Here is a 26,423-nt window from a genome sequence, read left to right on the forward strand (position 1 = left end):
TAGGTAAACAAACCATAGAGTCTCACCATGGAAATGTGATGAGCCACTCTCTGTAAACATTAACATGTGGAGACACTGAGTTGACTTGCTTTTCTGCTGAGTGTTACCCATGATGCATACCTCACCCCTTTTTCGACTCTAAATGCTGCAACAAACCAACAGCGGGGTTTAAAAGTCTGAGTGCTCACTGAAAATATAGGATTCAAATCTACTGTAATTTAAAGTTGGAAATGAACAGAACATGTTAGAATTTTGATTCTACTAGAACATACAAGATGCTTTTTGTAACATTCTAAAAACGTGCTGGAATAACATGGATCATCATGTTTTGAACAAACTTGTCAACTTTTTAAATTGTTATGCTGATCATATAATATAGTTATTAAAATATATACAGTTTTATTGCTTTTTATTAAAATATGAATTTGCTTTTTCAGTAACTAATATATACATATATGTGTAATATATATATATTAGTATAAAAACAAATATTTTAATAAAAAACAATAATACTCTATATATTTTAATTAATATATATATATATATATATATATATATATATAAACGTTTTTACGTTGTCATATTAACAGCCTGTTAGTAATGACATATGTACATATGTTTCACAAATCTTTAGTATACGGTATACAAATCAGCTCTTGGTTAATTTCTGAAAGTAAAGTTAAAGGGATCGTTCACCCATAAATTAAAATTCATTCATGTTTACTCACCCCTGTGTATAACCTCATATTACTTTATTTTTATTAACACAAAGGGAGAAATTGTGATGTCATACAATAGCTATGGTGACCACCTCTTCAAGCTTCATAAAGGATGCAAAAGTAAAATTCAGAAGTCTAATATATTATTGTATGCAACCAATGCCTTGTTCTGAAGGCATATGATAAGGTTAGGTGAGAAAAAATCCAAAATCTAATGTGTTATTTAGTGAATATGCTCACCGCTCGTTGCTCTCCTGTGTGAGTTCATGAGAGTGCACAAGAGCAACAGAATACACAGCCCCGCTTGGGTAAAATTTTATTTACAAAATAATTTGCAGCACTGTAGATTCATTTGAAAGTGTTGCAGGAAACACTTGTACCCAGAATTTGAACACCACTATACATTTGAACCAACAGTAACTATAACAATAACAATGTTTAACAATTAAATAGCATTGGGAAAAAAAAGTGTCTTGTGCAGCTTACATCAGGTGGTCTGTCCATGATGGTCAGTTACCTGAGACCTATCCAGTAGAAACCTGTGGATGAGGCGAGAAGAGGCCCTGCCAGTTTCTGTAAATAATCCTCTGACGCATGCCGGATGACTAATATTGTGACATCACGTGTAATTGTGTCTTTATTAGTTCTGGTAAAAACAGCATGCAAGCTGTCTTCCATGGGAGATTCTCTGCTGCCCTATGGGCTGAGACATGCAATATGCTTCACGAATGCTGTCATGTGTCACATCATGTAACAGTAGTAAATGTCTATCCAGGGACAAATGAAATTATTTTTGTGAATTTATCATCGGAAGAGGATTTAATCAAAATAAATTAGTTTTGAATGATTAAATAACTAATGTTAATTCCTAATTTAAAAATGTAAATAAATGAACATTTTGAAATAGGAAGCTAACATAAAAATCATGTTAATTTCTTAAGTACCTCTTAATTCAGTATGAAAAGTTCTCCCAATATATTTGGAAGTAGAATCCCTCCACCTAGTGGTTATAAGCAAACATGTTAATCCTTCTATGAAGCCTGTATGTATAAATACATTATAAAGGTATGTTGATGCATTAAAAAGTCTATTATAAATGTCGTACAAGGTCTTATTTTAAAACGTTTCTCTATCTGATTATATCTTTAAAGAGTATAATGCACAATAACACACGCTGCAGATATACACTTTAAAGGAATAATAGCAAATAGTTTTATAATGTTTTACAACTGTGGCTACAATTATTTAGGAGAACTTATCCTAAAACTGATTATAAAGCATTTTATATGGCATTGCAATGCAGAATCTAATTTTATAATGCATTATTTGTAGAGGCTTCATAGAAAATGTTACTGGCAAAAACCCTTGTCTTCAGACAAATAGCAGAGATCCTAAAGTTGTCAGAAACATGAACTTTAAAGCAGAAACAAAACCCAAGCCAAACTTTCATAAACTTTCAGTGTGTTTTATCTGGTGTGGACATTAAAAAGAGCTTATTCGGACATGAACAGCTATATAGAACAAACTCATTAGACAATATGATTGTGTAGAGTATGTCTCAGTCAAGCATATTCATTCAGACCTGATAATGTGAGCTGAAGTTCACTGGTCCAGTGATTAGCGACTTCTCTCTCTGAATCACGCACACTTTGTAGTGGAGAGAGATTTATCTTGAATTAACTTGAATTAACCTAAATATTAAAAAGAGAAATGTCCTCATTGGCATCACATACATAAAGAGGTTCAAGGAAAATACAGCGCAAAGCCGACTTTGAGTTGTCATCAGATGGCACATGTTCAAAGTTCAAACTTCAACTTTACACCTCCTCCTCCTCATCCTCTCCTGGCAGAATCCCAGGGCATGGACATGGTTCCATGGTCACAGCAACACCCATTCCACTGCGGCCAACAGGCATGTCAGTTACAAACGTCCATACATTGCTGTCCGGACAGTAGCACTCCACACTGGACAAGAAACCCCCTTGATTGAATCCACCTGAGATGGAATAATATTACAGTCTATCAGTGGTGATTGATTTAAGATTGGTTTAAGATTCACCTAAAATTTAAACAGAAATTCTGTAACGACATGTTTAATGTATGAATAAATAGTCCAGGGTTGCTGCAGAGTTTTTAAAATCACATTTAAGACTTTTTGAGACCTTTTTCAAGACCTGAACAAATCAAATTAATACCATATCCCCATACCAAAACAAACCCACACAACCTCAAAATACATCATGTATCACAGACTCTTAAACAGGCAGGGGCACACATTCAGCATGGCCTTAACATTGCTTATCAGTAAAACAGGGTAGGATATATGCAAGTTTAAAATACTCAAGACATGTTTTCCACAAAAATATCACAAAAAAGTTGTTTTATGTACCATTATATAAATAAATACAAATTAGAGGTCAACCGATATTGGATTTTGCTGATACGACAATGTGTTGACAGGCAATTAATCTGCCAATAGTTTTAAAAATTGGTAGCCAATATCAAATCTTCCTAAATCTTCTTTCCTTCCTGTGATGAGGAGGGCCAGACAAAGGCTACAAGAGTCCAAATTTAATTAAATTGCAGATGCAGTTTATGGTGCAACCAAAATACCAATAACCATGGGAAAAAGTGCGGAACTTTTCACTTTAAAGGCTGAAATACACCAAGGACTCTTATTTTGAAATGTTTGCACTTCACTGCTTCCAGCTGCTCATTCAAACAGATAAGGGATATAAAATGTGCACTCCTACAATAATCTACAATGTATTACATTATAAACAATGAAAAGAAAACATTGTCATATTTCCTCAACACTATATCATCATCATCATCATCAACAGTTGATCTTTAGTGATAGTTTGTCATACATTTCTGATATGGCTTAATGATTGTGAACTGCTCTGCAACAGCTGAAAACACTCATTGTGTGGAGAAAATACAGTGTCGTGTTTTCACTCTCAAGGACGCAGCGCATGCATTTATTTAATTAAATTGTATTCTTTTGAAGTTTCATAATCACATTAGGTCATATCACGATTCCTGTCTTTCCGCCCCCAAATTTAAGACCTATTCAAATGATAATTAGGATATTTGTTGTATCATTTAAGATATTTAAAACTTTTTATGACCTTAAATTTATGAAACCTGCATTTAAGTCTTTTTAAGGATCCGCGGGAACCTTGTAGTCTGTCTGTACATCCATCCATCTATCCATCTCACCTAACACATATATCTTGCATTGAAAGACTGTGACTCCATGTGCACTGCGGCAGTGGTTCATTGAGGCCATGGGTTCCCACACATCTCGAGCTACATTATATCTCTCCATCGTTTTAAGTTGGGTTTGACCATCATAGCCACCAACTGCATAGAGGTAGGTATCCAGGCACACCAACCCTACACACAGGACAGAAATCAGACAGTGTAGTGCATATTGTGAACAAGTGTTGAAATTTACAGTAAAATAAAGTGGATACTGGCTTGATATTGGATCATAATAACATTTGTGATAACAACATTTGATTGATGGGGTTTAAAGGCATTGTGCAAGACTGCTGAAACCTGCATGTCTCTATGTTGACTATACAGATTATTCTTTAGATCCTCTGCCGTAAACATCCATAAGTAATGCGACTGTGCCACTGTTTCAGCAATTATATATTGCATGGGGTCACAAGGCTCTGGGAAGTGGGCATTCCGCGAAGTCCTGCAGCCTGTCACCTTCATGGACATTTCTGATAAACAGTTTTGTTTATCTATAGGCTCTTTTCCACCACTGGACCAAACGGTTCTGAGCATGGTGAGGAATGGTTACAGTAGCTTTTCCACCTGGGCACGTTTCGGCACGGCACGATTAGAAACTGTTCTCGGCCTGGAATTCTCTGCACAGTTAGACAACTGTGCTCATCTGTGCTGCTGGAATGCCAGCAGTGACGTTGCGACTCACGATTGGTCACTTTTCAGTTGCCAAGGTTACAAATTTTTTCTCTGTAGCTGGCCAAGTGCACCATTTAGGCAAAGTAAACACACTTCTCACGCGGTCCTTAAACTCTTGCGTTACCAAAGTAACAACTGACATATTTCTTGTGTACATTTGAAGCCTGTTTTCAGCACCACAGTGGGAAAAAAATCTGTAACCGTACCGGCTGGCCCGGCACAGAATAGAATGATTTTGCAACAAGAAAAGTTTGGCCCGATGGTGGAAAAGAGGCTTATGATATTTATTAACTAAAAAAATGTCAAACCTTGGGTTTGAAAAAGTTGGGGGTCATACACAGGTTATTTAGGATGTTTTATGTTCTTCGGTTTTAATTTAGTTCAGGTTAATCATATTCCATTTCAGTTGTAAGTAGTAATGGTGTTTTATATAAATAATGTTGTTTTACAGTATGTTGATCCAGGTTTGTATTCAAGGTTCCCACACCCTTTGACCAATGAATTTCCAAGACTTTTTCATTACTTTTCCAGTTGCTTGTGATTACTTTTAAATATTTTTTTTGTAAATTTGCATTCAAAAAGAGCAATTTCTTGCAAAAAATAAAAATAAAACTTACATTCAATATCGAAATTATCCATTTTAAAATTTCCTTATATTTCCAGGTTTTCCGTTGGAGCCCTATGTATTGTTTAAATGCCACTTGATTAGACTTGATGTGCCCATTTGTTCTACTGTTTTAATATTGTCCTTTTTAGCCATTTTTAGATTATATTCATGCAGGTACATCACATGACAGTGGTTAATGTGTAAAGTAAAACTGTACTGTTCTAATCCATTAATTGCATAAGTGGTGCACTCTAATTACCAAGACCACTCCGAATAGTGTTCATAGGTGCCACGTGCTGCCAGGCGTTAGTTTCTGGCTGATAGCGCTCCACAGTGTTCCATCGGTTGTCCCCGTCAAAGCCCCCAACCACATATAGATTTCCTCCACATGTGGCAACACCGGCCCCAAGTCGCGCTACTGACATAGGTGCCACAAAAGTCCAGCGGTTTGTCTCTGGGTCATACCTGTGAACAATAATAAGCAGGAAATCCTTATAAAGTGGTTAGGACATTGGTGTCATATGAATATTATTCCTAGATATACAGTAGCAATGGAGAATTCAATATAAAAGGGAGTATTTAAATCAGTGTGCTGATACAATTATGCATCTTTAAATAAAACAGGTTTACCACTGATCCTCTTTCATCATAAAAATGTATTTCCTTTTATCAAACAATGCTTTAAAAGCTTTAAAAGTATGAATAAAAATAAATAAATAAAAGCAATAAAAGTATTTGGACCTAGTTATAACTGCAAGCAATTTCCAAGAGTTGGTTTACAGTGTAAGACCAACAGAAATGTCACACCTCAGAAAAACCTTTCAGCAAGAAAGGTTACATTCAACCTGCCAACAATGCTACATCTCCATTTAAAAGCTTGTGGAAACAGATACAGTTACTGACCTAGAGTTTTTGTCTCACAGCCAAGCAGAGGCACATACTGAGTCTTGAATTTCACACATCTTTGAAATTTTAAATGATCTATCGACATTCATTGTTTAAATGTGTATCTAGCAGTAAATCCTAAATGGAATACAAGCACATTCTTTCTCTGCATTCTTGGACAGATTAACTTTCCGCTTTGAGCTGCTCACTCAAAGATACAAATGATCCTAGTATTCACATGCCTCTGTTATGAATCTGAACTTGAGCTGAACAAATTTTAAGAAATTTTAAAAGTTAACAGAAAAAAAAAATGGCTGTTAGAAAATAAGAAAAATCTGGAGAAAGATAAATTAGGCTACACTTAAATTCAAGAATTGAATATCTTAAGTCTATATAATTAATGCCAATTTTGCAATTTTATTTATATTGATATTGATATTATATTATTGATAATTATATCGTATTTGTACTGGGAAAAACAGGACAAAGAAATTTGCCATGTTGTAGGTTCTATTCAATTCCCTAAATTGAGTTAATTATTGTGCAAATATTGTGTCTTTTAATTTTGCAGAAATTATAATCTTTACATTGTATTGTAGTCCATAGCAAAACTGAGCTTATTTAGGCATTTTATCCCTTTAAAAAGACTGATCATTATCAGGAGATTATTAACGTAATTAGTTTTGCACAGCAGACACTTCCTTATTCAAATGCTTTGATAAAACTGTCCCAGTAGCCTTTCCAACATAAATAAATCAACCACCTTAAATGTCACAGTACAAAGAGTCTGTCCTTAGCCATAGTCATACTTGACAAACAACAAAATGGTGAGCTTTTGTTTTGGGGTTCTGATAAAGTTGCATGCACTCAACAAATTCAGCTCATGCAAGGCCTTACCTGATTTGACACAATGCTTATTGACTATTAAATAGCAAATATTCAAATTGTAAAACCCATTGAAGAGAGATGTGTTTGTCTTTAAAAGGCCTAACCTGACTCTAAGCTATGGAATGTATGTTATGAAACAGATTTGCCTGAAGCTTGTTAGTCAAGAGTAAATTCTCTGAAAAGAATAGACCAGAATGTTTTACCCTGATGGAAGCAGCTTGTTCTAACTCAAAACATTCTGTAGCTGATGAAGGACGTATCACAAGTCTATCATGTAACATAACCAATCTCGTAGAAAACACTGAACACTGTCACAGACAGGTGTGCTAAACAATGATCTTCTATTACAGTAAAGCAAACTCCATCAACCACATTTTTAATCTCTTTTAATCTCTTCAAGTCTCAATGCACTGTGCTAACGTTTTGATTTGGCTAGAATTCATATAACAGAAAGGAAATATAATGTAAAGGGGGAGAACCCCACAAACCCCCACACAAAAACTCTTTCAATGAGTTGTTTGCTTCCTATTCTCAGCCTCACCTCTCAACACTGTTGTGATGTGTAGAGGCATGTGAACCCCCTACGGCATAAATGCTCCCGTCAATGACCCCAACACCCACTCTGTTTCTGGGCGTGTTGAGCAGAGCTAGCTGGGTCCACTGGTTAGTCATGGGGTTGTAGCAGGACAAAGATCCAGATTCTGTATTATTCTGCAGAGAAAGATTCCGGCCTCCTACTGTATAAAGCAGCCCGAACAACACACAGGCCCCTAGTCCGCTACAGGGAGATCCCATATCGGCCAACTTCATCCAGACATTCTTCCGTGGGTCAAAGGCTTCCAAAGAGTCCAGGGACTGTTGTCTGTAACCCCCTGCTACATAGATAAGCTGTGTCCCTCGGTGAGGAGCAGGCGGCAAGGGTTTTCGAAGAGCCATGTCCTGGAAGATCTTGGACAGGAAGTCCTTGCAGGAGTTGGCCTTGCTGAGAATGGGGCAGGATTGGAGTTGCCTTTTGAGGAATGTGGGTGGCAGGGCGTAGATGTGAACTGCATTTAGGAGGGCATGGAAGTACTGGGCACGGCTCTCCGCATCCCAGCGGACCCAGTCGATACAGGCCTTGTAGACCTCGGTCTCGCATAGCACCTTTAGACTGTCCTGACTGATCAGCTCCAGCAACTGACAATGGGACAAACTGAAGAACTCCTCTTCTTTTGTTACCTATGACACATGAATGGATGGTGTTTAATTCAGAAAAGTACAAATGCTTTATGGTTTATCGATAGATTGTAAATATTTAAATTACATTAAAAGACTAGTTCAATCAAAAATACAAATTTTGTCATCATTTACTCAATTATTACTATTTACCCAAAAATGAAAACTTCATTTTCAAGTTCATCGTTATAGTGCTCACAAATCTCATTCACACTTGTATTCAATTCAAAAATTGCATCTTTAGACATGTGAGACCAGAGATGTCAATGATGCCAAATGCCATTGGTTCTTGTATGTCAGGCATTGTTGGGTAGCATTCCTCAGTAATATTTCCCCCATGTCTCTTTGAAAGTTAATTTAATTTTGTATGTGATCATATGAGGAACAGGACCGCACTGACTTCGGTATACACTGGTGGCCAAAAGTTTGGAATAATGTACAGATTTTGCTCTTATGGATAGAAATTGGTACTTTTATTCACCAAAGTGGCATTCAACTGATCACAATGTATAGTCAGGACATTAATAACATGAAAAATTACTTAAACTACTTCAAAGAGTTCTCATCAAAAAATCCTCCACGTGCAGCAATGACAGCTTTGCAGATCCTTGGCATTCTAGCTGTAAGTTTGTCCAGATACTCAGGTGACATTTCACCCCATGCTCCCTTTCACACTTGCCATAGATGTGGCTGTCTTGTCAGGCACTTCACACGCACCTTACAGTCTAGCTGATCCCACAAAAGCTCAATGGAGTTAAGATCCATAACACTCTTTTCCAATTATCTGTTGTCCAATGTCTGTGTTTCTTTGCCCACTCTAACCTTTTCTTTTTGATTCTCTGTTACAAAAGGCATCTATTTCTGAAACCAGATACTCTGATGTACTTATCTTCTTGTTTAGTTGTACATCTGGCCTTCCACATCTCTTTCTGTTCTGTTAGAGCCAGTTGTCCTTTGTCTTTGAAGACTGTAGTGTACACCTTTGTATGAAATCTTCAGTTTTTTGGCCATTTCAAGCATTTTATAGCCTTCATTCCTCAAAACAATGATTGACTGAGGAATTTCTAGAGAAAGCTGTTTCTTTTTTGCCATTTTTGACCTAATATTGACCTTAAGACATGACAGTCTATTGCATACTGTGGCAACTCAAAAACAAACACAAAGACAATGTTAAGCTTCATTTAACAAACCAAATAGCTTTCAACTGTGTTTGATATAATGGCAAGTGATTTTCTAGTACCAAATTAGCAATTTAGCATGATTACTTAAGGATAAGGTGTTGGAGTGATGGCTGCTGGAAATGGGGCCTGTCTAGATTTGATCAAAAATGACTTTTTTTTCAAATAGTGAAGGTACTGTTTTTTTACATCAGTAATGTCCTGACTATACTTTGTGATCAGTTGAATGCCACTTTGGTGAATTAAATACCAATTTCCTTCCGAAACAGCAAAATCTGTACATTATTCCAAATTTTTGGCCGCCAGTGTATGTAGTGCTACCTGGCTAGGCCTATCGCACACATTTCAGACTTCGGCTCAGACCACATATAAATTACGCATTATTTATTGCCATTTGCTGACTGATTGTGTAATAAGAAATGTAATCATGTAATGCATAAAAAGTATTGAAATCTGATTATGCACATTTGAAATGTAATGTAATCCAATTACAAGTAATTGATTTTGGAATCTGATTACTTCTCTATGCTGTTACAGGTCAGTGGCTCAGTACAGTTACTTAAGAGAGCACAGCAGGTGGCAGCTATCGATTGCAACTAACTGTCATCGGGAATGAAGTCCATAGGCCACGCACCTCATTGAAGTGAGTGTTGATATACTCTCTGGTACGAAGGTGCAACTCAGTGCAGCTGATCTCCTCTGCGAATCTTGAGATGCCTATGACATTGGATGGCTCCAGGTTCTTTGTTAGGAAATCACAGCATGCTCTGGCCACCTCTTCCATCTGATAACGCATGGCAGCCAAGAGGACGTGAAGAACACACTTCTCGCCCACTGTGATGCGGGAGGTGTAGGCGAAGTCAATGAGGCGGCTGATGACCTGAGGACACACGTCTTTCAAGGTGACCTCTGAGGCATGGCATTCCTTGAAATTACTGGTGAACATGGCTTTGAAGTAAGGACTGCAGGCAGCCAGAACCAGTTTATGCACCTAGAGAATTTAGACATTTGTTTGTGACTGGTATAAAAAAAACATAACTTTTCTTATTCAGTATTTTTACTTTGTTTTCCTGTTAAAATATCTTAACATCCTTAAAACAAGATACACTTACTTTAGCAGCAAAATGACATAAGAAATTAAGTCTTTCATAGAAAGTTATCTAAATTTAATGAGGTTAATGGGTTAAGAAAAAACTAAATATATCAAATAGAAAACAGGTTTATTTTACTTATCCCATTGGCAAATTTTTTTTTTTTTTTTTAATACTGATTAGGAAAAATATTTTTTTTCTTTTCTTTTTTTTGCAGTGCAGGACACACCTGAAACTAATAGTTTTATAGGCTGTGTCCTGAATTAAAGTAAAATGCCTTTACATGTACTAACATAAATCTGTACTTGTAATGAGGACAATTTACCTTTGTGCCCTGTAATTTACAGTGTCAGGTAAATACCATATAAAAAACTAAATATAACATGCTGTACCTGTTTCTTCAAGAGTTGCTGGTTGGAATATACTGTATCTGTGGTGCTTCATTGGGAGCTCTTTGGAAAATAGTAGTCTATATTATACTATACTAGCCATCACGTGCACATTTGTTTGTTTATAATTTGTTTATACTGACAGACTTTATACTGACTCCTATTGATGTGAATGCAGCATCATGTAAAAGCAAACATTTTCGGTTACCGAAATGCATTGCAGAAATACCCTTATCACAGGTGAGATAAAGTGAGTAATCGGCTGGTCAAGTGTTCTATAAACATGCCAGGACACTATGAGGCGAGGTCACTCTTACCATAGAATAAAATAGCTTTTCCTTGGCCATATGAATAGGGTTTTCATTTCATGTGAGAGTACTTTTTTTTTTTTTTTTAAAGACACTTAAAATGGGGAGTCACGTGACGCCATATGAGGATCGGATGTGTGAACGGCGAGCTCTGTGCACTTTGCTAGTTTTAACACTTTTAATGACATAAACCGATGAGATTCGATACACTCTGTTCCATAACTGTTCTAGGAGGACAATATGTCAAAGAATTCAAAATCCTCAAGCTCTAGAGACATTAAAAGACACTTACGTGCTCAAGCGGATGCCCCCGAGCAGGCCATGAGCCTGGGAGTCGATTTAGTCGGAGAGGTGCGGGAAATGCGGCAAGAGATGCTGAAAATGTCGGAAAATGACGAAGGTCGTTGCTGACTTGTAGGATCTTGCTGTGATACGTCGATCGATCATTGCCATGGAGGCGAAGTTCACTGATGTGGTTACAAGAGAGGGGGTTGTCGAGAAACGGATTGATTACCTGAGGTCATCAGAGAGGGAATTATCTGCTAATCCGCTAGCGACCAAGGTGGATTTGGAGCGTGTCTGGGAGAAGTTGGAGGACATGGAGAACCATAGCCAGCGGAATGACATCCGAATCGTCAGAATTCCTGAGGGCGAAGAGGGACAGAATATGGTGAAATTCCTGGACGGGCTCTTTCCGAATCTGCTAGACATAGCAGGTCATAAGCTGGAAATCGAGCGAGCTCACAGGTTTCCTGCTCAACGATCCGCGGAGAGGCCCCGATCAATTCTGGCCAAATTTCTGAGATTATCCGATAAAGATCTGGTGTTACGTGAGGCGAGGAGTAAAGTAAGGCTTTCTTGGAAGAACCACAGCATTTTCTTTTTCCCAGACTTTGCGAATTTTACAAAAGAGAAACGTGATCGATTCAAGGAATGCAAGAAACTTTTACATCAATGGAGGGTCACTTTTGCACTGATATTCCCGGCCAAAGTGAGAATAGATGCTAAGGATGGCCATAAAACATTTACATGCCCACAGCAAGTGATGTCCTTCATAAAGTCAATGGAGTGAGTGGGTCGTCTTGTTGAGCTCACGTTGCAGCTGAGTGGACCAACTCACTGAACATTCGCTTGAATGTTTGAAGAATCTACGTGCTCTTTTTGTGCTGGTTCCACCTAGTGGCTGGAGTTTATTTTGTAGAGTAACACACCTTCAGGACAGTATTATGGATGAATCTACACGCTCTTTGTGCTTATTCTGCCTATGGGCTGGAGTTTGTTTTGTAGAGTATATCTTGCAAAGTCATTGGAGTAAGTCATTTGCTTGCACTCATGTTGCAGCCGAATGGAACGGCTCACTGAACATTCACTTGACTGTTTGAGAAATCTGCGCGCCTTTTTTCTTGTTTTGTTTTTTTGTGCTGGTTCTGCCTAGCGGCTGGAGTTTATTTTGTAGAGTTTCACACCTTCAGGACATTTTAATGGATTAATCTACATGCTCTGTGTTTAATCCGCCTCTTGGCTGGAGTTTGTTTTATAGATTATCTTTTGCTGTGTAAGTCTCACAAAATTTGTATAGAAACACCGGACTTGAGCAATCTGACAGCAAAGCTGTCATGGGGGTTCTCGTAGGCGTGCATGGACTGTTTGAGTTTGGAAGGATGGACACCAACTGGCGCTGTTTTCGTGCACGGGGTTAATGCGCACGTTTTTCTTTTTTCTGTTTGTTTTGTTCCGGGGGATGTTCAGGTTTTGATGGATGCACTAATGTTGGAATGTGTTCTTTATAATCCTGTGTTTGACACATGATCTATGTCAATTTGTTAAATGTTAATATGAGTGGATTGTCTCTCTCTACGTGGATGTGAATGGGTTGGGGCACCCCAAAAAAAGAAGGAATGTTATTTCTCTTCTTAAGCGTAAGAAATATGATATAGTGTTTCTTCAAGGAACGCACCTTTCTCTGCAGGAAGCTGAAAAACTTGGGAAGATATGGGGTGGGCATTTTTTTTATAGTGCTGGCTCGAGTAAGAGCAGGGCAGTCATTACGCTGATAAGTAAACATCTACAATTCAAATGTCTCAAACAGGGTAAAGATAAATTAGGAAGAGTCATTATTTAGCTGAAATTCAGGGACAAAGTCTTATTTTGGCTAATATATATGCACCTAACGTTGATTATCAGGGCTTTTTTATAGATCTTGAAGGGATGTTGCAAGCCACTGGCACCCCTCATGATATAATATTGGGAGGAGACTTTAATCTTTTGATGGACTCAGTCCTTGATCATAGTGAAGCAAAAGTGTGAAAGCCCCCTAGAGCAACACTGATGCTTCACAGGCTGTGTAAAAATCTTGGTCTTACAGATATTTGGAGACTTCTGAACCCATCTGATAGGGACTATACATTTTTTTCATCAGTCCATAACATTTACTCTAGAATAGATTATTTTTTTATATATCTAAGTCCCTCATTTCATCTGTAGTTGATTGCTCAGTTGGAAACATTTTAGTCTCAGATCACGCCCTGGTGTGTTTAGAGGTGTTCCCACATATGGAGAAAAATAAATCATATAGTTGGTGCTTTAATGTATCCGTTTTGCAAAATCCTGAATTCCAACAAATGCTAAAGGCTGAAATCAATGTTTATATGGAGACCAACTGGTCCACAGTATCCTATGTGGGCATGGCTTGGGAGGCACTTAAGGCGGTTCTTAGAGGCCGGGTCATACAGTATGCCTCATTCACCAAAAAATCCAAAGCACAAGAACTCGTGGAATTGGAAGGGAATATTAAAAGTGCAGAGGCAGAGCTGAAGCGCCGAATGTCGTCTAATGGCCTCAGGGAATTGACCAGATTGAAATACAGATATAATACTATTTTGTCATGGAAGGTGGAGTTTTGGCTATTCAGAGCAAGACAGTCATACTTTGAGTTGAGGGACAAGGCAGGGAAACTTCTGGCTAGATATATAAAACAGAGAGAGCCTTTTTCTACCATTCCCTCAGTGAAATTTGCTGGTGGTGAAATTTTTACCTCGGCCATTGATATTAATAATGCCTTTAAAGAGTTCTATCTTGATCTTTATAGTTCCACGTCTTCGTCTACTGATGAAGATATTAGAAACTTTGTGGAACCATTAGAACTTCCTAAACTGACGACTGAGCAAAAAAAATTCTCTTGATTCTGAGATAAACTTGGAGGAGCTTGGCGAGGTAATTAAGGCCTTGCCTACAGGCAAGGCTCCGGGCCCAGATGGCTTTGCCACTGAATTTTTTAGATCTTATGCTACAGAACTGGCTCCACTTTTGTCTGAAGTTTATACGGAATCATTAAAGAATGGAAAGCTTCCACCAACCATGACACAAGCCCAGATCAGTCTGATTCTTAAAAAGGACAAAGATCCAAGTGAGTATTAGTGTTACAGTCCAATTGTCAAGTATTTTGGCTAACAGATTAAGTTGTGACATCTCTTATACATATAGATCAGGTGGGGTTTATTCGAGGCCATAGATCTTCTGATAACATAAGGCGTTTCATCAATAACATGTGGTCAGTGGCGAATAATCAGACTCCGGTCGCTGCCATCTCACTTGACGACGAAAAGGTGTTTGATATGGTAGAATGGGATTATCTTTTTAAGATTTTGGAAATATACGGGTTCGGGAATACTTTTATTGGATGGATTAAGTTACTTTATAGACACCCGGTAGCAGTGGTACAAACAAATGGATTAAATATAAATTATGTTACTCTGGATAGGGGCACATGGCTGGGTTGCCCTCTTTCCCCATTATTGTTCTGTCTTATCCTGGAACCATTAGCAGCCGCGATAAGAAAGGAGGATGATTTTCCAGGGGTGGTGGCGGGAGGTGTGAAGCATAAGCTTTTGCTTTACGCAGATGATATTTTATTATTCGTCTCCAACCCTACTAGATCTGTGCCTTACCTCTACAGAATTATTTATTCCTTTTCTAAGTTCTCAGAATACAGAGTTAATTGGTCTAAATCCGAAGCTTTGGCTCTGACAGTGTACTGCCTGTTAACTGCTTTTCAGCCGGGTGCCTTCCAGTGGCCCAAACAGGGCATTTAGTATTTGGGTATTTTATTCCCAGCAAATTTGTGTGATTTAGTTAGAGTTAATTTTGACCCTTTAATAAAAAGGTTTTCGAGCGACGTGGGCAGGTGGCTTCATACATTGATCTATGATTGGGAAGGTTAATGTTATTAAAATGAATTGTATTCCAAAATTCAACTACCCACTACAATCTCTCCCTACAGATGTCCCCCTCTCTTATTTCAAGCAATTTGATAGCATAGCGAAGTCCTTCATTTGGAATGGTAAACGTCCCAGATTACATTTCAGTAAGTTGCATAGGCCGATTGACAAAGGTGGGCTAGGCCTACCAAAGATTTTGTTTTATTATTATGCATTCGGTCTCAGACATCTGGCTCATTGGTCGCTTCCACCTGAGAGAGCCTCTCCCTGTTTGTATTGAACAGGAATTTCTTGCCCCTATTTCGTCATTGCAAAGCCTTTCTATCAAATTAACCGGAGAAGTTAAGTTACACCCGTTATCTCGCATTTGCACGCGGTATGGACAAAAGTGTCCAGAGTGTTTAATTCAGACAGTTATTTAAATGTTGCTTTGAGCATATGGCTTAACCCAAAATTATGTAATAATTAGTCCCCTTTCTGCTGGACAGAGTGGATTGTGAGGGAGGTTAATACACTCGGTGACCTATATGAGAGTGAAGTGTTGAGATCCTTTGAAAATATGGTTCAACATTTGGGGATCCCCAGGTCTCAATTCTTCAGGTATTTACAGCTGCGCCACCTGCTTTGTACTATTTTCGGGAGTAGCATAAACCCCCCTAGAGTGGAGGATACTCTGGGAGTGGTGATTACTGCTTTTGGAAAAGGTCATGAGGCATCAGTGTATTACTCCCTGCTAAATCAGAGTCTGGGGGACGGAGCTTCAACTTCTCTCAAGAGATTATGGGAGAAAGATTTAAACTTGGTATTGGAGGAGGGAGTGTGGACTAGGATTCTAAAAAACATCAAGTCTACATCTAGAGATGCAAGGGTGCGCCTTATGCAATTTAAGATTTTACATCGATTCTATTGGACCTCCTCTAGATTGTATAGGCTTGGTCTTAAAGACACACCCACCTGCTGGTGATGCCAATCAGAAGATGGGGACACAACCCATGTTTTTGGTGGTGTGTTAAGATCCAAAATTTTTGGTTGAGGGTTCAGAGTTTTATGTGTGACATATTGGACACTCAGATTTCATTTTGCCCCAGACTCTGTATTTTAGGCGATGGGGCGGTCATTAATATAAGGGATAAATACATTAAAAATTGGGTCCTAACCAGTGTTATGATCGGCAGGCAGGTCATCCTTAGGGGATGGAAGTCGGCTGGAGTGCCCTCATTTCAGGAGTGGTGCATAGAGATGGGCAGGGTGGCGGCATTCGAAGAAATGTCATATAGAAGGCAGGCAAACTTGGATTTATTTAATAAAAAATGGGGCAGCTATTTAGCATTTTTGGAAGGCTCTCAGGAAGGGGAAGTGGAGAGAGATGTGTAGTTTTAAATGTGTGTGTTTCATATAAATATTTATATAATAATTTTTATTATTATTTTTTTTTTTTGTGTGTGTGTTGTGTGTATTCTCAAGTTTGACCACAGGGATATTTGTTGAGGGTCAGGGTGGGGTTGGGGATTGGGAGGGGGAAAGGGAATAATGGGGGTTAAAAGTTGATTCGGTGTATATATATTTGCTTTTTTGTTTCATTTGTCTGAATCAATAAAAAGTGTTAATCGGAAAAAAATAAAGACACTTAAAATGATTAGATTTAAATTATTGATGACTCATACTGCACTACGCAGATTTTTTGTCCAATCAAATGCTCTGTAGAATGAGAATGTCCCTTCTCATAATTCGACTTGCAACAAACAGGCTATTTTTTTTTTTAAAGGGGCAATCTTATAGATATACTCCTCCCAAACTTCATGCTTCTATAGGAATTATGTCAACACTGGAAAGAAAATTGCTCTTCAAATGATATCACTGGATCTTATAACGTATTTGTCAAAAGAAATTCTCAGTTGTTTAGGTATTAACCTTTCTGGAAATTTGGAAATACTTACTATATCTTCTAGGACGAAACTCTCACCTTAAAATCCACTAGCTTGTCCTTGTACGTCACATGTAAAACCAGGTCACAGAGCAACTCGTGATGGCGGAACTCATCCATGATTTGCATGGCTCTAGATGGATGACTTTCAACTGTGTAATCCAAGTAACCATAACCCTTCATGGAGGGCACCACGATGGCGGAAAAATCCTCATCTTTGATGGGCCTCCTCTTTCTTGGACATATCATTCTCTGAGGCCTACAATGTCACTTATATAAATAGGAAATGAATGGTGACTGCAGCTGAACAATGTCTAGATCCATCCACGTGTCATGAAGAAATACAGACCCAACTGGTGATCGTTTAGGGATAGAGAGCCATGCTTCTTCTGTCTGGTAAGAAGTCCACCATACCAAGGGTCTTCCTCAGGCCAAGTTGGCATTGTTGAAATATCCAATAGTGTACAATAATAAAAGGATATCGCTTTGTCAGTTCCTGGTAAAAAGTATGTTTTTCCCCTCTAGAGGATATGCATGTAACGCTAGGTTAAAATAATTGTAATCACATGCATCAAAATGCCATCTTATTTGATTCCAAGAGGTCAGAGTCCACTGATGGCAGAAATCAAGCAATAAAACGGCATCCGTTGAGAACAGTTTCCCCTCTGAGATCTGAAATTAGCTCTTTTCATCCTGTGAAAAACAAAGATACAACACTGAGTAAGAAAATGTTTATTTAACCCACCCACCCTCCACCCCAGTGCCTTCATTGTTTATAATATGCTTGAATAAGCATGTACAACCAATATAATTAAGGATGTTCTTATTTCGTTTTGAGTTGGACATAATGAAAGTCATAACTTGCACATCTGTAAGATATTTCAGTAACCTCTCTGACAAACATAAGTGTTTTTGATTCACTAAAAATAATTGGCTCATAAGAGTCATTTGTTTGGGTATCAAACTACATTGGTAGCTCTGCATGTTTCAGCCTGAGACGGAGCACTGGTTTTAAAAAGAATGGGAGAAATTGGAACACCCAATTAGGTGGATATAAAAAAAGAAGTCCCACCTTACAGGTAAAAGAGCCAATCAACTTTATTTATTTTTTTTTTCTCGATTAACAATTTTTATTGATTCACATATATGTAAATCATAAGACAAAACATATATACATAGAATCAAACTTAACCCCAACTATTACCCCTCCCATCCCACCCTAACCCCAACAACATAACAGTGGTCCCAAATGACATAGACACACACATGCAAAACATTTAAAAAAATAAAAATAAACAGATAAACACAACAACAATAATCACACATCCACAAATGACAAATACCTGCCCCATTTCTCCACTAACACTTTATACCTCCTCTGAATGTAATTTCCTCAAAGGCCGCCACCCTTCCCATCCCCGAGCACCACTCCTGAAAAGAGGGCGCTCCAGCCAACCTCCAGCCCCTCAAAATGATCTGCCTGGTGATCATGACACTGGTTAAGACCCAACTCTTTATGTGTCTACTTTCAATGTCAATGACCGCCCCATCACCCTGTTTGCCTCAGTCACCATTCACTTTAATTGTATCTAAAAAAGTGACTGAGTATAAGAGGCTAACATGGGTGGACTATCCCATTAATGTTGTAGCTCATCAGAGAACACAGTTTTTTTTTTTTTTCATGTGTTATTATGTAACATGCAATCCTTGCAGGTCATCTCTGTTGCTTGAGAGACTTTGTATCCCTGTTATTGCACAGCCAACATGTTAAAGCTTATCACAAGACACTGCTGCAAGTCATTTTGGGAACTATGAGAGCCCCTTCAACTGTGGCCTCCATCTCTCATAAAGGCTCATTGTGTCATTATGCTCCCACATGCCATACTGCTAAGCCGGACTTTAAAGAGAACTTTAACACACTGTACCGTGTACATTAGCACCAGCACTATGACTTTGCTGGGATTAACAATTAACTTGCTGAGTGTTTGAAAAATCACAGAACAGAAAGTGAATATAGCCAAAGCACTGGAACACCTGTGGTAGGTGCTGCCAAATGAACTTTAGTCCTAGTTAACCCATGCTGTGCTGTCTGGGAGATCTGGGACACAATTAAAGGAATAGTTTAGCCAAAAATGAAATTTGTTTCATCATTTTGCACTCTCGGTTTGTTTCAAACGTTCTTTTTTCCATGAAACACAAAGATAGGAATTTTTAGGGAATCTTTATGCAGCTAAGGACTGCACGATTAATTGAATAAATAATCGAGATTACAGTAACAGCTGCCACAACTAACTAATCGTGAAAAGTCTAAATTATTGCAGTCCATATAGGTCTTCTTGTGTTGCGTAAAAATGTTCTATTTTAAAGAGTCATGAAACACTAAAGCATGCATTTCCAGATTTGTAAGTGTTGCCTATTATGTAAGACAATGATACTAAGTGGTCATTTTGTTTTTTGTTTTTTTGCTCCCCTTTTTTCCCTAATTTGGAATGCCCAATTCCCAATGTGCTCTAAATCCTCATGGTGGCGTAGTGACTCGCTTCAATCCGGGTGGCGGAGGACGAATCATCAGTTGCCTCCGCGTCTGAGACCGTCAATCCGTGCATCTTATCACGTGACTTGTTGAGTGCGTTACTGCGGAGACATAGCACGTGTGGAGGCTTCACGCTATTCTCCGCGGCATCCACGCACAACTCACCACGTGCCTCACCGAGAGCGAGAACCACATTATAGCGACCACGAGGAGGTTACCCCATGTGACTCTACCCTCCCTAGCAACCAGGCCAATTTGGTTGCTTAGGAGACCTGGCTGGAGTCACTCAGCACGCCCTGGATTCAAACTCACGACTCCAGGGATGGTAGTCAGCGCCTTTACTCGCTGAGATACACAGGCCCCCAGTAAGCGTTCATTTGAAAGTGGTTAATTTAGGGATTTTTTTGGGCCATTTTCTTCTTCCTGGTTTGAAATCAACGTTGTGAAAATGTCACGTGGATGTGACGTCTTGATATTATTAATGAAACGGGTGTTTTCTCAGCCAGTCAGAGGCAATGGTCGCGATTATGAAATTGCATGATCTGCAAGTACATGAGAACTGCATATTTTCCACTGCAAAGCTGACAGCAACATGCTCTTCATCAATAACACTTTTGAAATGTGTGTGTGCAACAAGCAGTGTCAGAAATGTTCCTTTCCATTAAAGGCCAATATTTGACCCCAGGATTTGATTTTCAGAGACATTTTTTACCTTAATGAGGTCATGCGTTTTCTTATCACATAATTTGATGTTAAATACTTTAATTATTAACATAAAATCAATGTGATTGTATCTTATATTTTATGCAATAATATACTTACACCTAGAATATAATATGAAGAAATACGTCAGATCAGATGTCACAAATAGAACATCAAGGAATTAATTCTGGGGGCATTTTTCGCCCCCACATTTTGACTTTTGGGGGCACTTTTGTCACTTTCATTGGCATTTTTGCACCAAGCCACTGTTCATTTCTGACCCTGGCAACAAGTGATTTTAACGGGAGATTTTATCAGAGCTCGTTTGAAAGACGTGGTGCCATCACAAATGCCATTCATCCTTACAGTTGGTGTGTTTACCAATCAAACAAATATTTGTGACTCAACATTGCAGATGCATAACTTTTGAGACTGTTATAAAGATGCAAAACCGCATTATATGTTTTAAATAGCAAAGATGAGACAGCTCGTCATTATCTGTGCATTAAATCACAGACATAAATTGCAAAAATGGAGTATAATATACCGTATTTATGCATGTTGTTGTATGTAGTTGTGAATTATAGTGTTCATTTGTGGGAAACTTTGATACTGTTAAGTCCATTAAAGCTAAATAAAAAGGACTGAATGAGAAATGAGAGTCGGTGTGATCACTCCCCAGTTCCCCTCACTCCGCTGCTTATGACAACCACTTTGATCTGCCTTTTTCAAAACTGTGGTGAGAACTGAACAGAAACAAGGGGTTATCATGACCCTTTAATGTGTGTTTTTACAGCGATTGGGCATTAAAACCAGTGACAGACAAGATCGTTGCTTGCTTCTGTGTATAATTTAGTTATAATTTGAAAAATAGCTATGTTTTTTATGCTTTTAAGAAGGCCAAGTTGACCTTTTAGACAACTAGTCTTGATTAACTTATGTATAAAACAGCTATAAAGAAATTCTGAAACAGTTCTCTGCTTGTTTTGGATGAGCAGCCTATGTTAAAAAAAATATGGCATGCAGTTAATCAACCCTAAATAAGTATTCTAATGTAAATGTAATTAATCGAAATTAATCGCAATGAAAATATCAAGGAAAAATAACGACTACAATTCATAGTGATCAGCTCTGTCAAGTAACAAAAAGGATAAAAAAATAAAATAAAAAAACACCCTAAAAGTACCATAAGTACCATGTCTTAGATCCTGTGCTAACCAGCTGGCCCCCATCTTCACACAGATCTTCAATAGATCACTGGAGCAGTGTGAAGTCCCATGCTGCTTCAAACGCTCAATCATTATTTCTGTCCCAAAGAAACCAAAAATCACAGGACTTAATGACTACAGACCTGTCGCCCTGAACGTCTGTGGTCATGAAATCATTTGAGAGACTGGTGTTGGCCCACCTGAAGAACATCACTGGACCCTTTCTAGATCCCCTTCAATTTGCTTATCAAGCAAACAGGTCTGTGGATGATGCAGTCAACATGGGATTGCATCATATCCTGCAACATCTGGACAGACCAGGGACATATGCAAGGATCCTTATTGTGGACTTCAGTTCGGCTTTCAACACCATCATCCCAGCTATACTCCAGAATAAATTACACCAACTCTCTGTCCCCTTGTCTATCTGTCAGTGGATTACCAGCTTTCTGATGGACAGGCAGCAGCTTGTGAGACAGGGAAAACTCACTTCCAGCACCTGTACAATCAGCACTGGTGCCCCCCAGGGATGTGTGCTCTCCCCACTACTCTTCTCCCTATACACCAATGACTGCATCGCCAAGGACCCCTCTGTCAAGCTCCTGAAGTTTGCAGATGACACCACTGTCATCGGCCTCATCCGAGATTACGATGAGTCTGCATACAGAAGGGAGGTTAAACAGCTGGCTGTCTGGTGCAGTCAAAACAACCTTGAGCTGAACACGCTCAAAACGGTGGAGATGATTGTGGACTTTAGGAGGAACACCCCAACACTGACCCCCCTCACCATTCTAAACAGCACTGTGGCAGCAGTGGAGTCATTCAGGTTCCTGAGCTCTACCATCTCACAGGACCTGAAGTGGGAGACCCACATTGACTCCATTGTGAAAAAGGCCCAGCAGAGGTTGTACTTCCTTTGCCAGCTGAGGAAATTCAACCTGCCACAGGCGCTGCTGATACAGTTCTACTCGGCAGTCATTGAGTTTGTCCTCTGCACTTCAATAACTGTCTGGTTTGGTTCAGCTACGAAATCAGACATCAGAAGACTACAAAGGACAGTTCAGACTGCTGAGAGGATTATTCCCTCAGGCTATCCATCTCATGAATAGTTAAATTGCCCCATTAAGCAACAACTATGTGCAATACACAGTTTAGTCTTTCTTATATTTATCCAACACATACAACCTCTTCTGCCATTTCATTCCTCTGAAAAAAAAACAAAAAAAACATTTGCACTGTACATAACAGATTTGTATTTACACTGTACATAACAGATTGTATTAGATTTGCACTACCCATGTGTATGTGTGTATGTATGTATGTGTGTGTCTGTATGTATGTGTATAATTATTTTTTATTTTTTATTATAATCTATGTCTTGCTGCTGTTTTTGTATTGTTTTTGTATTGGTGTACACTGGAAGCTCCTGTCACCAAGACAAATTCCTTGTATGTGTAAGTATACTTGGCAATAAAGATGATTCTGATACTGATTCTGATAATAGTAGTCCATGACTTGTTAATATTGTTACTATATAGACTCTATACAGACTAATATATAATATATAGACTATATTCCAAGTCTTCTCTGAAAATGTATGATAATTATGTTTAAAGTGTAAGTCATTATTAACAGATAAATAGCAACTTGTTATAACAATTATACTGTGTTTAATTATAATAACTTTATTAACGTTATTTTCCAAAGTCTGCATGCTTCCAGATTAAAAAAACAAACAAAACAAAAAAATGCAGTGTCACCATCAAAATGGGATTGTTTCTTCCATATGTAAAATTGTGTTAATCACACAAAGCAATTGCATGTCTTCAGAAGATTTGGAATATTGTGCACAAGTTGTAAAGGCTCCTTTTTTTGATACTTTTTTGGTGTGATTTTTGTCTTTCCTGTAGCTTGACAGATCACTGTGATTACTATGAACTGCCATTGTAGGGAAAAAGCTGTGTAAAAATTCTTCAACAATTTCTACTTTTGTGTTGAAAGAAATAAAAGGAACATAACCTTTTGTTGAACTGTTCCTTTAAAAAATCCTTATCACTCTTGATTTCTAGAGAGAGAGAGAGGGCGAGCGCAATTCCACTGTGTCACAGTTATGTAGCTGAGGTCAGCAAGAAGACAAAACATTGCATTGATAATTACACTGTGACATATTTCCATTGCCCTGATAAGAGCCAGTCAGACTGTGAGCAGTCTGAACGGTGTTGATGACTATGAGGAAAGCCATGAATCATAAAGACACTGGGTGGATGGCAGGGTAGTGATTACTAACCTAGAAGCAGGCTGCTGGGAAATGCTTTGTTCAAATGGTTTCCAAGTACATGCACTGGTCTATCTGCATATCAGAAGATGGTTGTAATCTAATAGATGTGCTCTCACCCACAAACAATTAAGAATGCACTGCAGTCTGATTCACAGAGATTTACATTTATGCATTTGGCAGATGCTTTTATCCAAAGTGACTTACAGTGCCCTTATTACAAGGACAATCCCCCTGGAGCAACCTGGAGTTAAGTGCCTTGCTCAAGGACACAATGGTGGTGGCTGTGGGGATTGAACCAACAACCTTTTGCTTACCAGTTCAGTGCTACAGTCCACTACACCACCACCCCTGAGATGATAAACAGTAGTTTGATTAGCTCGGGCTCAACAATAAGGATAGCCCGATGACACTGGGCCAGTGTGAGAGAGTTTCGGGCCAGTTAACAGAACTGTTATTTGCACTATTGGGCCAGTGCAGGGGTGCCAATATGTCTTACGTTCGTTGATCATGTACATGTGTTTTTATGCATTGCATTACAAACTAAATCATGTGGTTTTCTGTGATGCATTAAACACTGATGTGGTGGATTCTGCTGATTTAAATGTCTCTAAATCATTTTTCTATATGGCTAACATATTTTATCTTTGATTTTACTGAAATTGGGAGAGTGACTTGTGAAGGTCTTGGAAGCTATGGATAAGTTAAAATGAGTTAAAATTATAAACAAATCACCATATGCCACTGTTTTCCTGCAAGTTTGCTTATATATTAATAGCTGTAATGGAGTGACATTGGAGCTGTATAGTTATTGCTAATAATAAAAAAAGATAATTCTATGCAAATATACAATACTGTGCAAAAGTCTTAGGCACATAAGATGTTTCACAAAAGCATTTGTCTTAAAATGGTTATTTATATCTTCAGCTTTAGTGTGTCAATAGGAAATATAAATGTTAAACTCCCAAACATTACTTTTGCAAATAGAAAAGATTAGAATAGAAGAACAGGGAGCCCTGCAACAGATGTCATGGCCCCCACAAAGCCCCCCACTGAACATCGAGACAGTCTGGGAGTACTTGAAGAGACAGAAGCAATTGAGACAGCCGAAATAGATAGAAGAACTGTGGCGAATTCTCCAAGAAGCTTGGTACATCCTATCTGCCAACAACCAAGAAAAATGTGTCCAGGTGTACCTAGGAGAATTGGTGCTGTTTTAAAGGCAAAGGTGGTCACACCGAATATTGATTTAGTTTTTTTTTTTATGTTTACTGGACTTTGTATGACATTAAGTGATAAATGAAAACTATTTATGGCATTATTTTTGAAGACATCCTCACTATGCAACATTTTTCACAAGTGCCTAAAACTTTCGCACAGTACTGTATATATCTTTTAAGAGAACATGACATTTAATTAAAAATATCAATTGCTTTTTTATTAAGAGATATAAAAGTACACTGCTAAAAATAAAAAATTACTTTTTTGGTAGAGTAAGTACAAATATAAGAGACCCGACAGGGCCAGATGAAGAAAACAAAATCTTATTATTGATCCCTGTGTGGCTTCTATTACAGCACAGTCAGAAAAATAACCAACTTTGCGTTTCATAGAGATGTGCACGAATTAACCCCAATAATCAACAAGTGAAGCAGTGAAGCACTTTAACTGGTCAAGTCAGCAGAAAAACACGTAACAATTAAAGAGACAGGACATAATTATAGACAGATTAGATATTGAAGCGTTACAAAGAACTGCACCTAGATAGAAAAAAGAAGAAGAAGAAAAAAAGAAAAGAAAAAAACACGAAGCACTCCTCCTAAATGTTATCAATTGTGCCATTATCACAGCTTTAATTACGCCATGGGCTGGCTATCGCACCACTTGATAAAATCGCGCTGATAAAGCGAAAAGCAAAAAAAAAAAACAAAAAAAAAAACAAAAAAAAAAAAAAAAAAAATTCTAGTACGCGCTGGACTCTTCTGACACTAATGTAACTCAATCCTCTATCTACACCCACTTAAACACTCACCTTATATCAGGAACCGGCAACAGTTTTCCACTCACTTCCACTTACTGTCAGCACGAATGCTTTATATCAAGAAAGTGTTAAAATCAAATAAAGTAACGAATAAAGAAGGGAATATCCTCCGCGTAGTCACGAAGAGACTGTCCCTGTGATTGGCGCGTACAACGTCACAACAAAAGACCCCAGATAATCGAAAGTTTATCTTGGCTGTGTCGCAAAGCTTCTCCGCCTTCCAGCTGTCAAGACTGTGATGGAAGCGCGCTCACTCACACACTGACTCGCGCGCGCACCCGCTCGCGTCGCGCCACACACAAAC

At 38.3% G+C, this 26,423-nt stretch overlaps 1 protein-coding gene across 2 annotated transcripts; it reads right to left on the reverse strand.

Annotated features, from left to right (window-relative positions):
• Positions 1 to 1,022: 1,022 nt before the first annotated feature.
• Positions 1,023 to 26,423, reverse strand: LOC127441530 (kelch-like ECH-associated protein 1A). Of its 2 annotated transcripts, XM_051699065.1 has the most exons (7): positions 26,111 to 26,423; positions 17,400 to 18,053; positions 10,066 to 10,422; positions 7,580 to 8,256; positions 5,525 to 5,730; positions 3,942 to 4,118; positions 1,023 to 2,715 (listed from the first exon to the last, which is right to left on the reverse strand). In XM_051699065.1, the coding sequence occupies exons 2-7, from the start codon at positions 17,607 to 17,609 to the stop codon at positions 2,537 to 2,539; spliced, it is 1,806 nt and encodes a 601-aa protein (XP_051555025.1). In that variant the 5' UTR covers positions 17,610 to 18,053; positions 26,111 to 26,423; the 3' UTR covers positions 1,023 to 2,536. The 2 variants fall into 2 exon arrangements, with proteins under 2 accessions (XP_051555025.1, XP_051555026.1); XM_051699066.1 differs by lacking the exon at positions 26,111 to 26,423 and having other exon boundaries at positions 17,374 to 17,503.

Source organism: Myxocyprinus asiaticus, chromosome 5 (genome assembly GCF_019703515.2).
Source record: "Myxocyprinus asiaticus isolate MX2 ecotype Aquarium Trade chromosome 5, UBuf_Myxa_2, whole genome shotgun sequence".
NCBI classification, from domain to species: Eukaryota; Metazoa; Chordata; class Actinopteri; order Cypriniformes; family Catostomidae; genus Myxocyprinus; species Myxocyprinus asiaticus.

What these genes read in the sequence shown, in the direction of transcription:
- LOC127441530 (XM_051699065.1), bottom strand. Translation starts at nt 17,609, where the DNA reads ATGATATGTCCAAGAAAGAGGAGGCCCATCAAAGATGAGGATTTTTCC. An exon ending in TCAACACTCACTTCAATGAG is followed by an intron (nt 8,257 to 10,065) that starts GTGCGTGGCCTA and finishes CATGTGTCATAG; the next exon opens with GTAACAAAAGAAGAGGAGTT. An exon ending in CACTATTCGGAGTGGTCTTG is followed by an intron (nt 4,119 to 5,524) that starts GTAATTAGAGTG and finishes TCCTGTGTGTAG; the next exon opens with GGTTGGTGTGCCTGGATACC.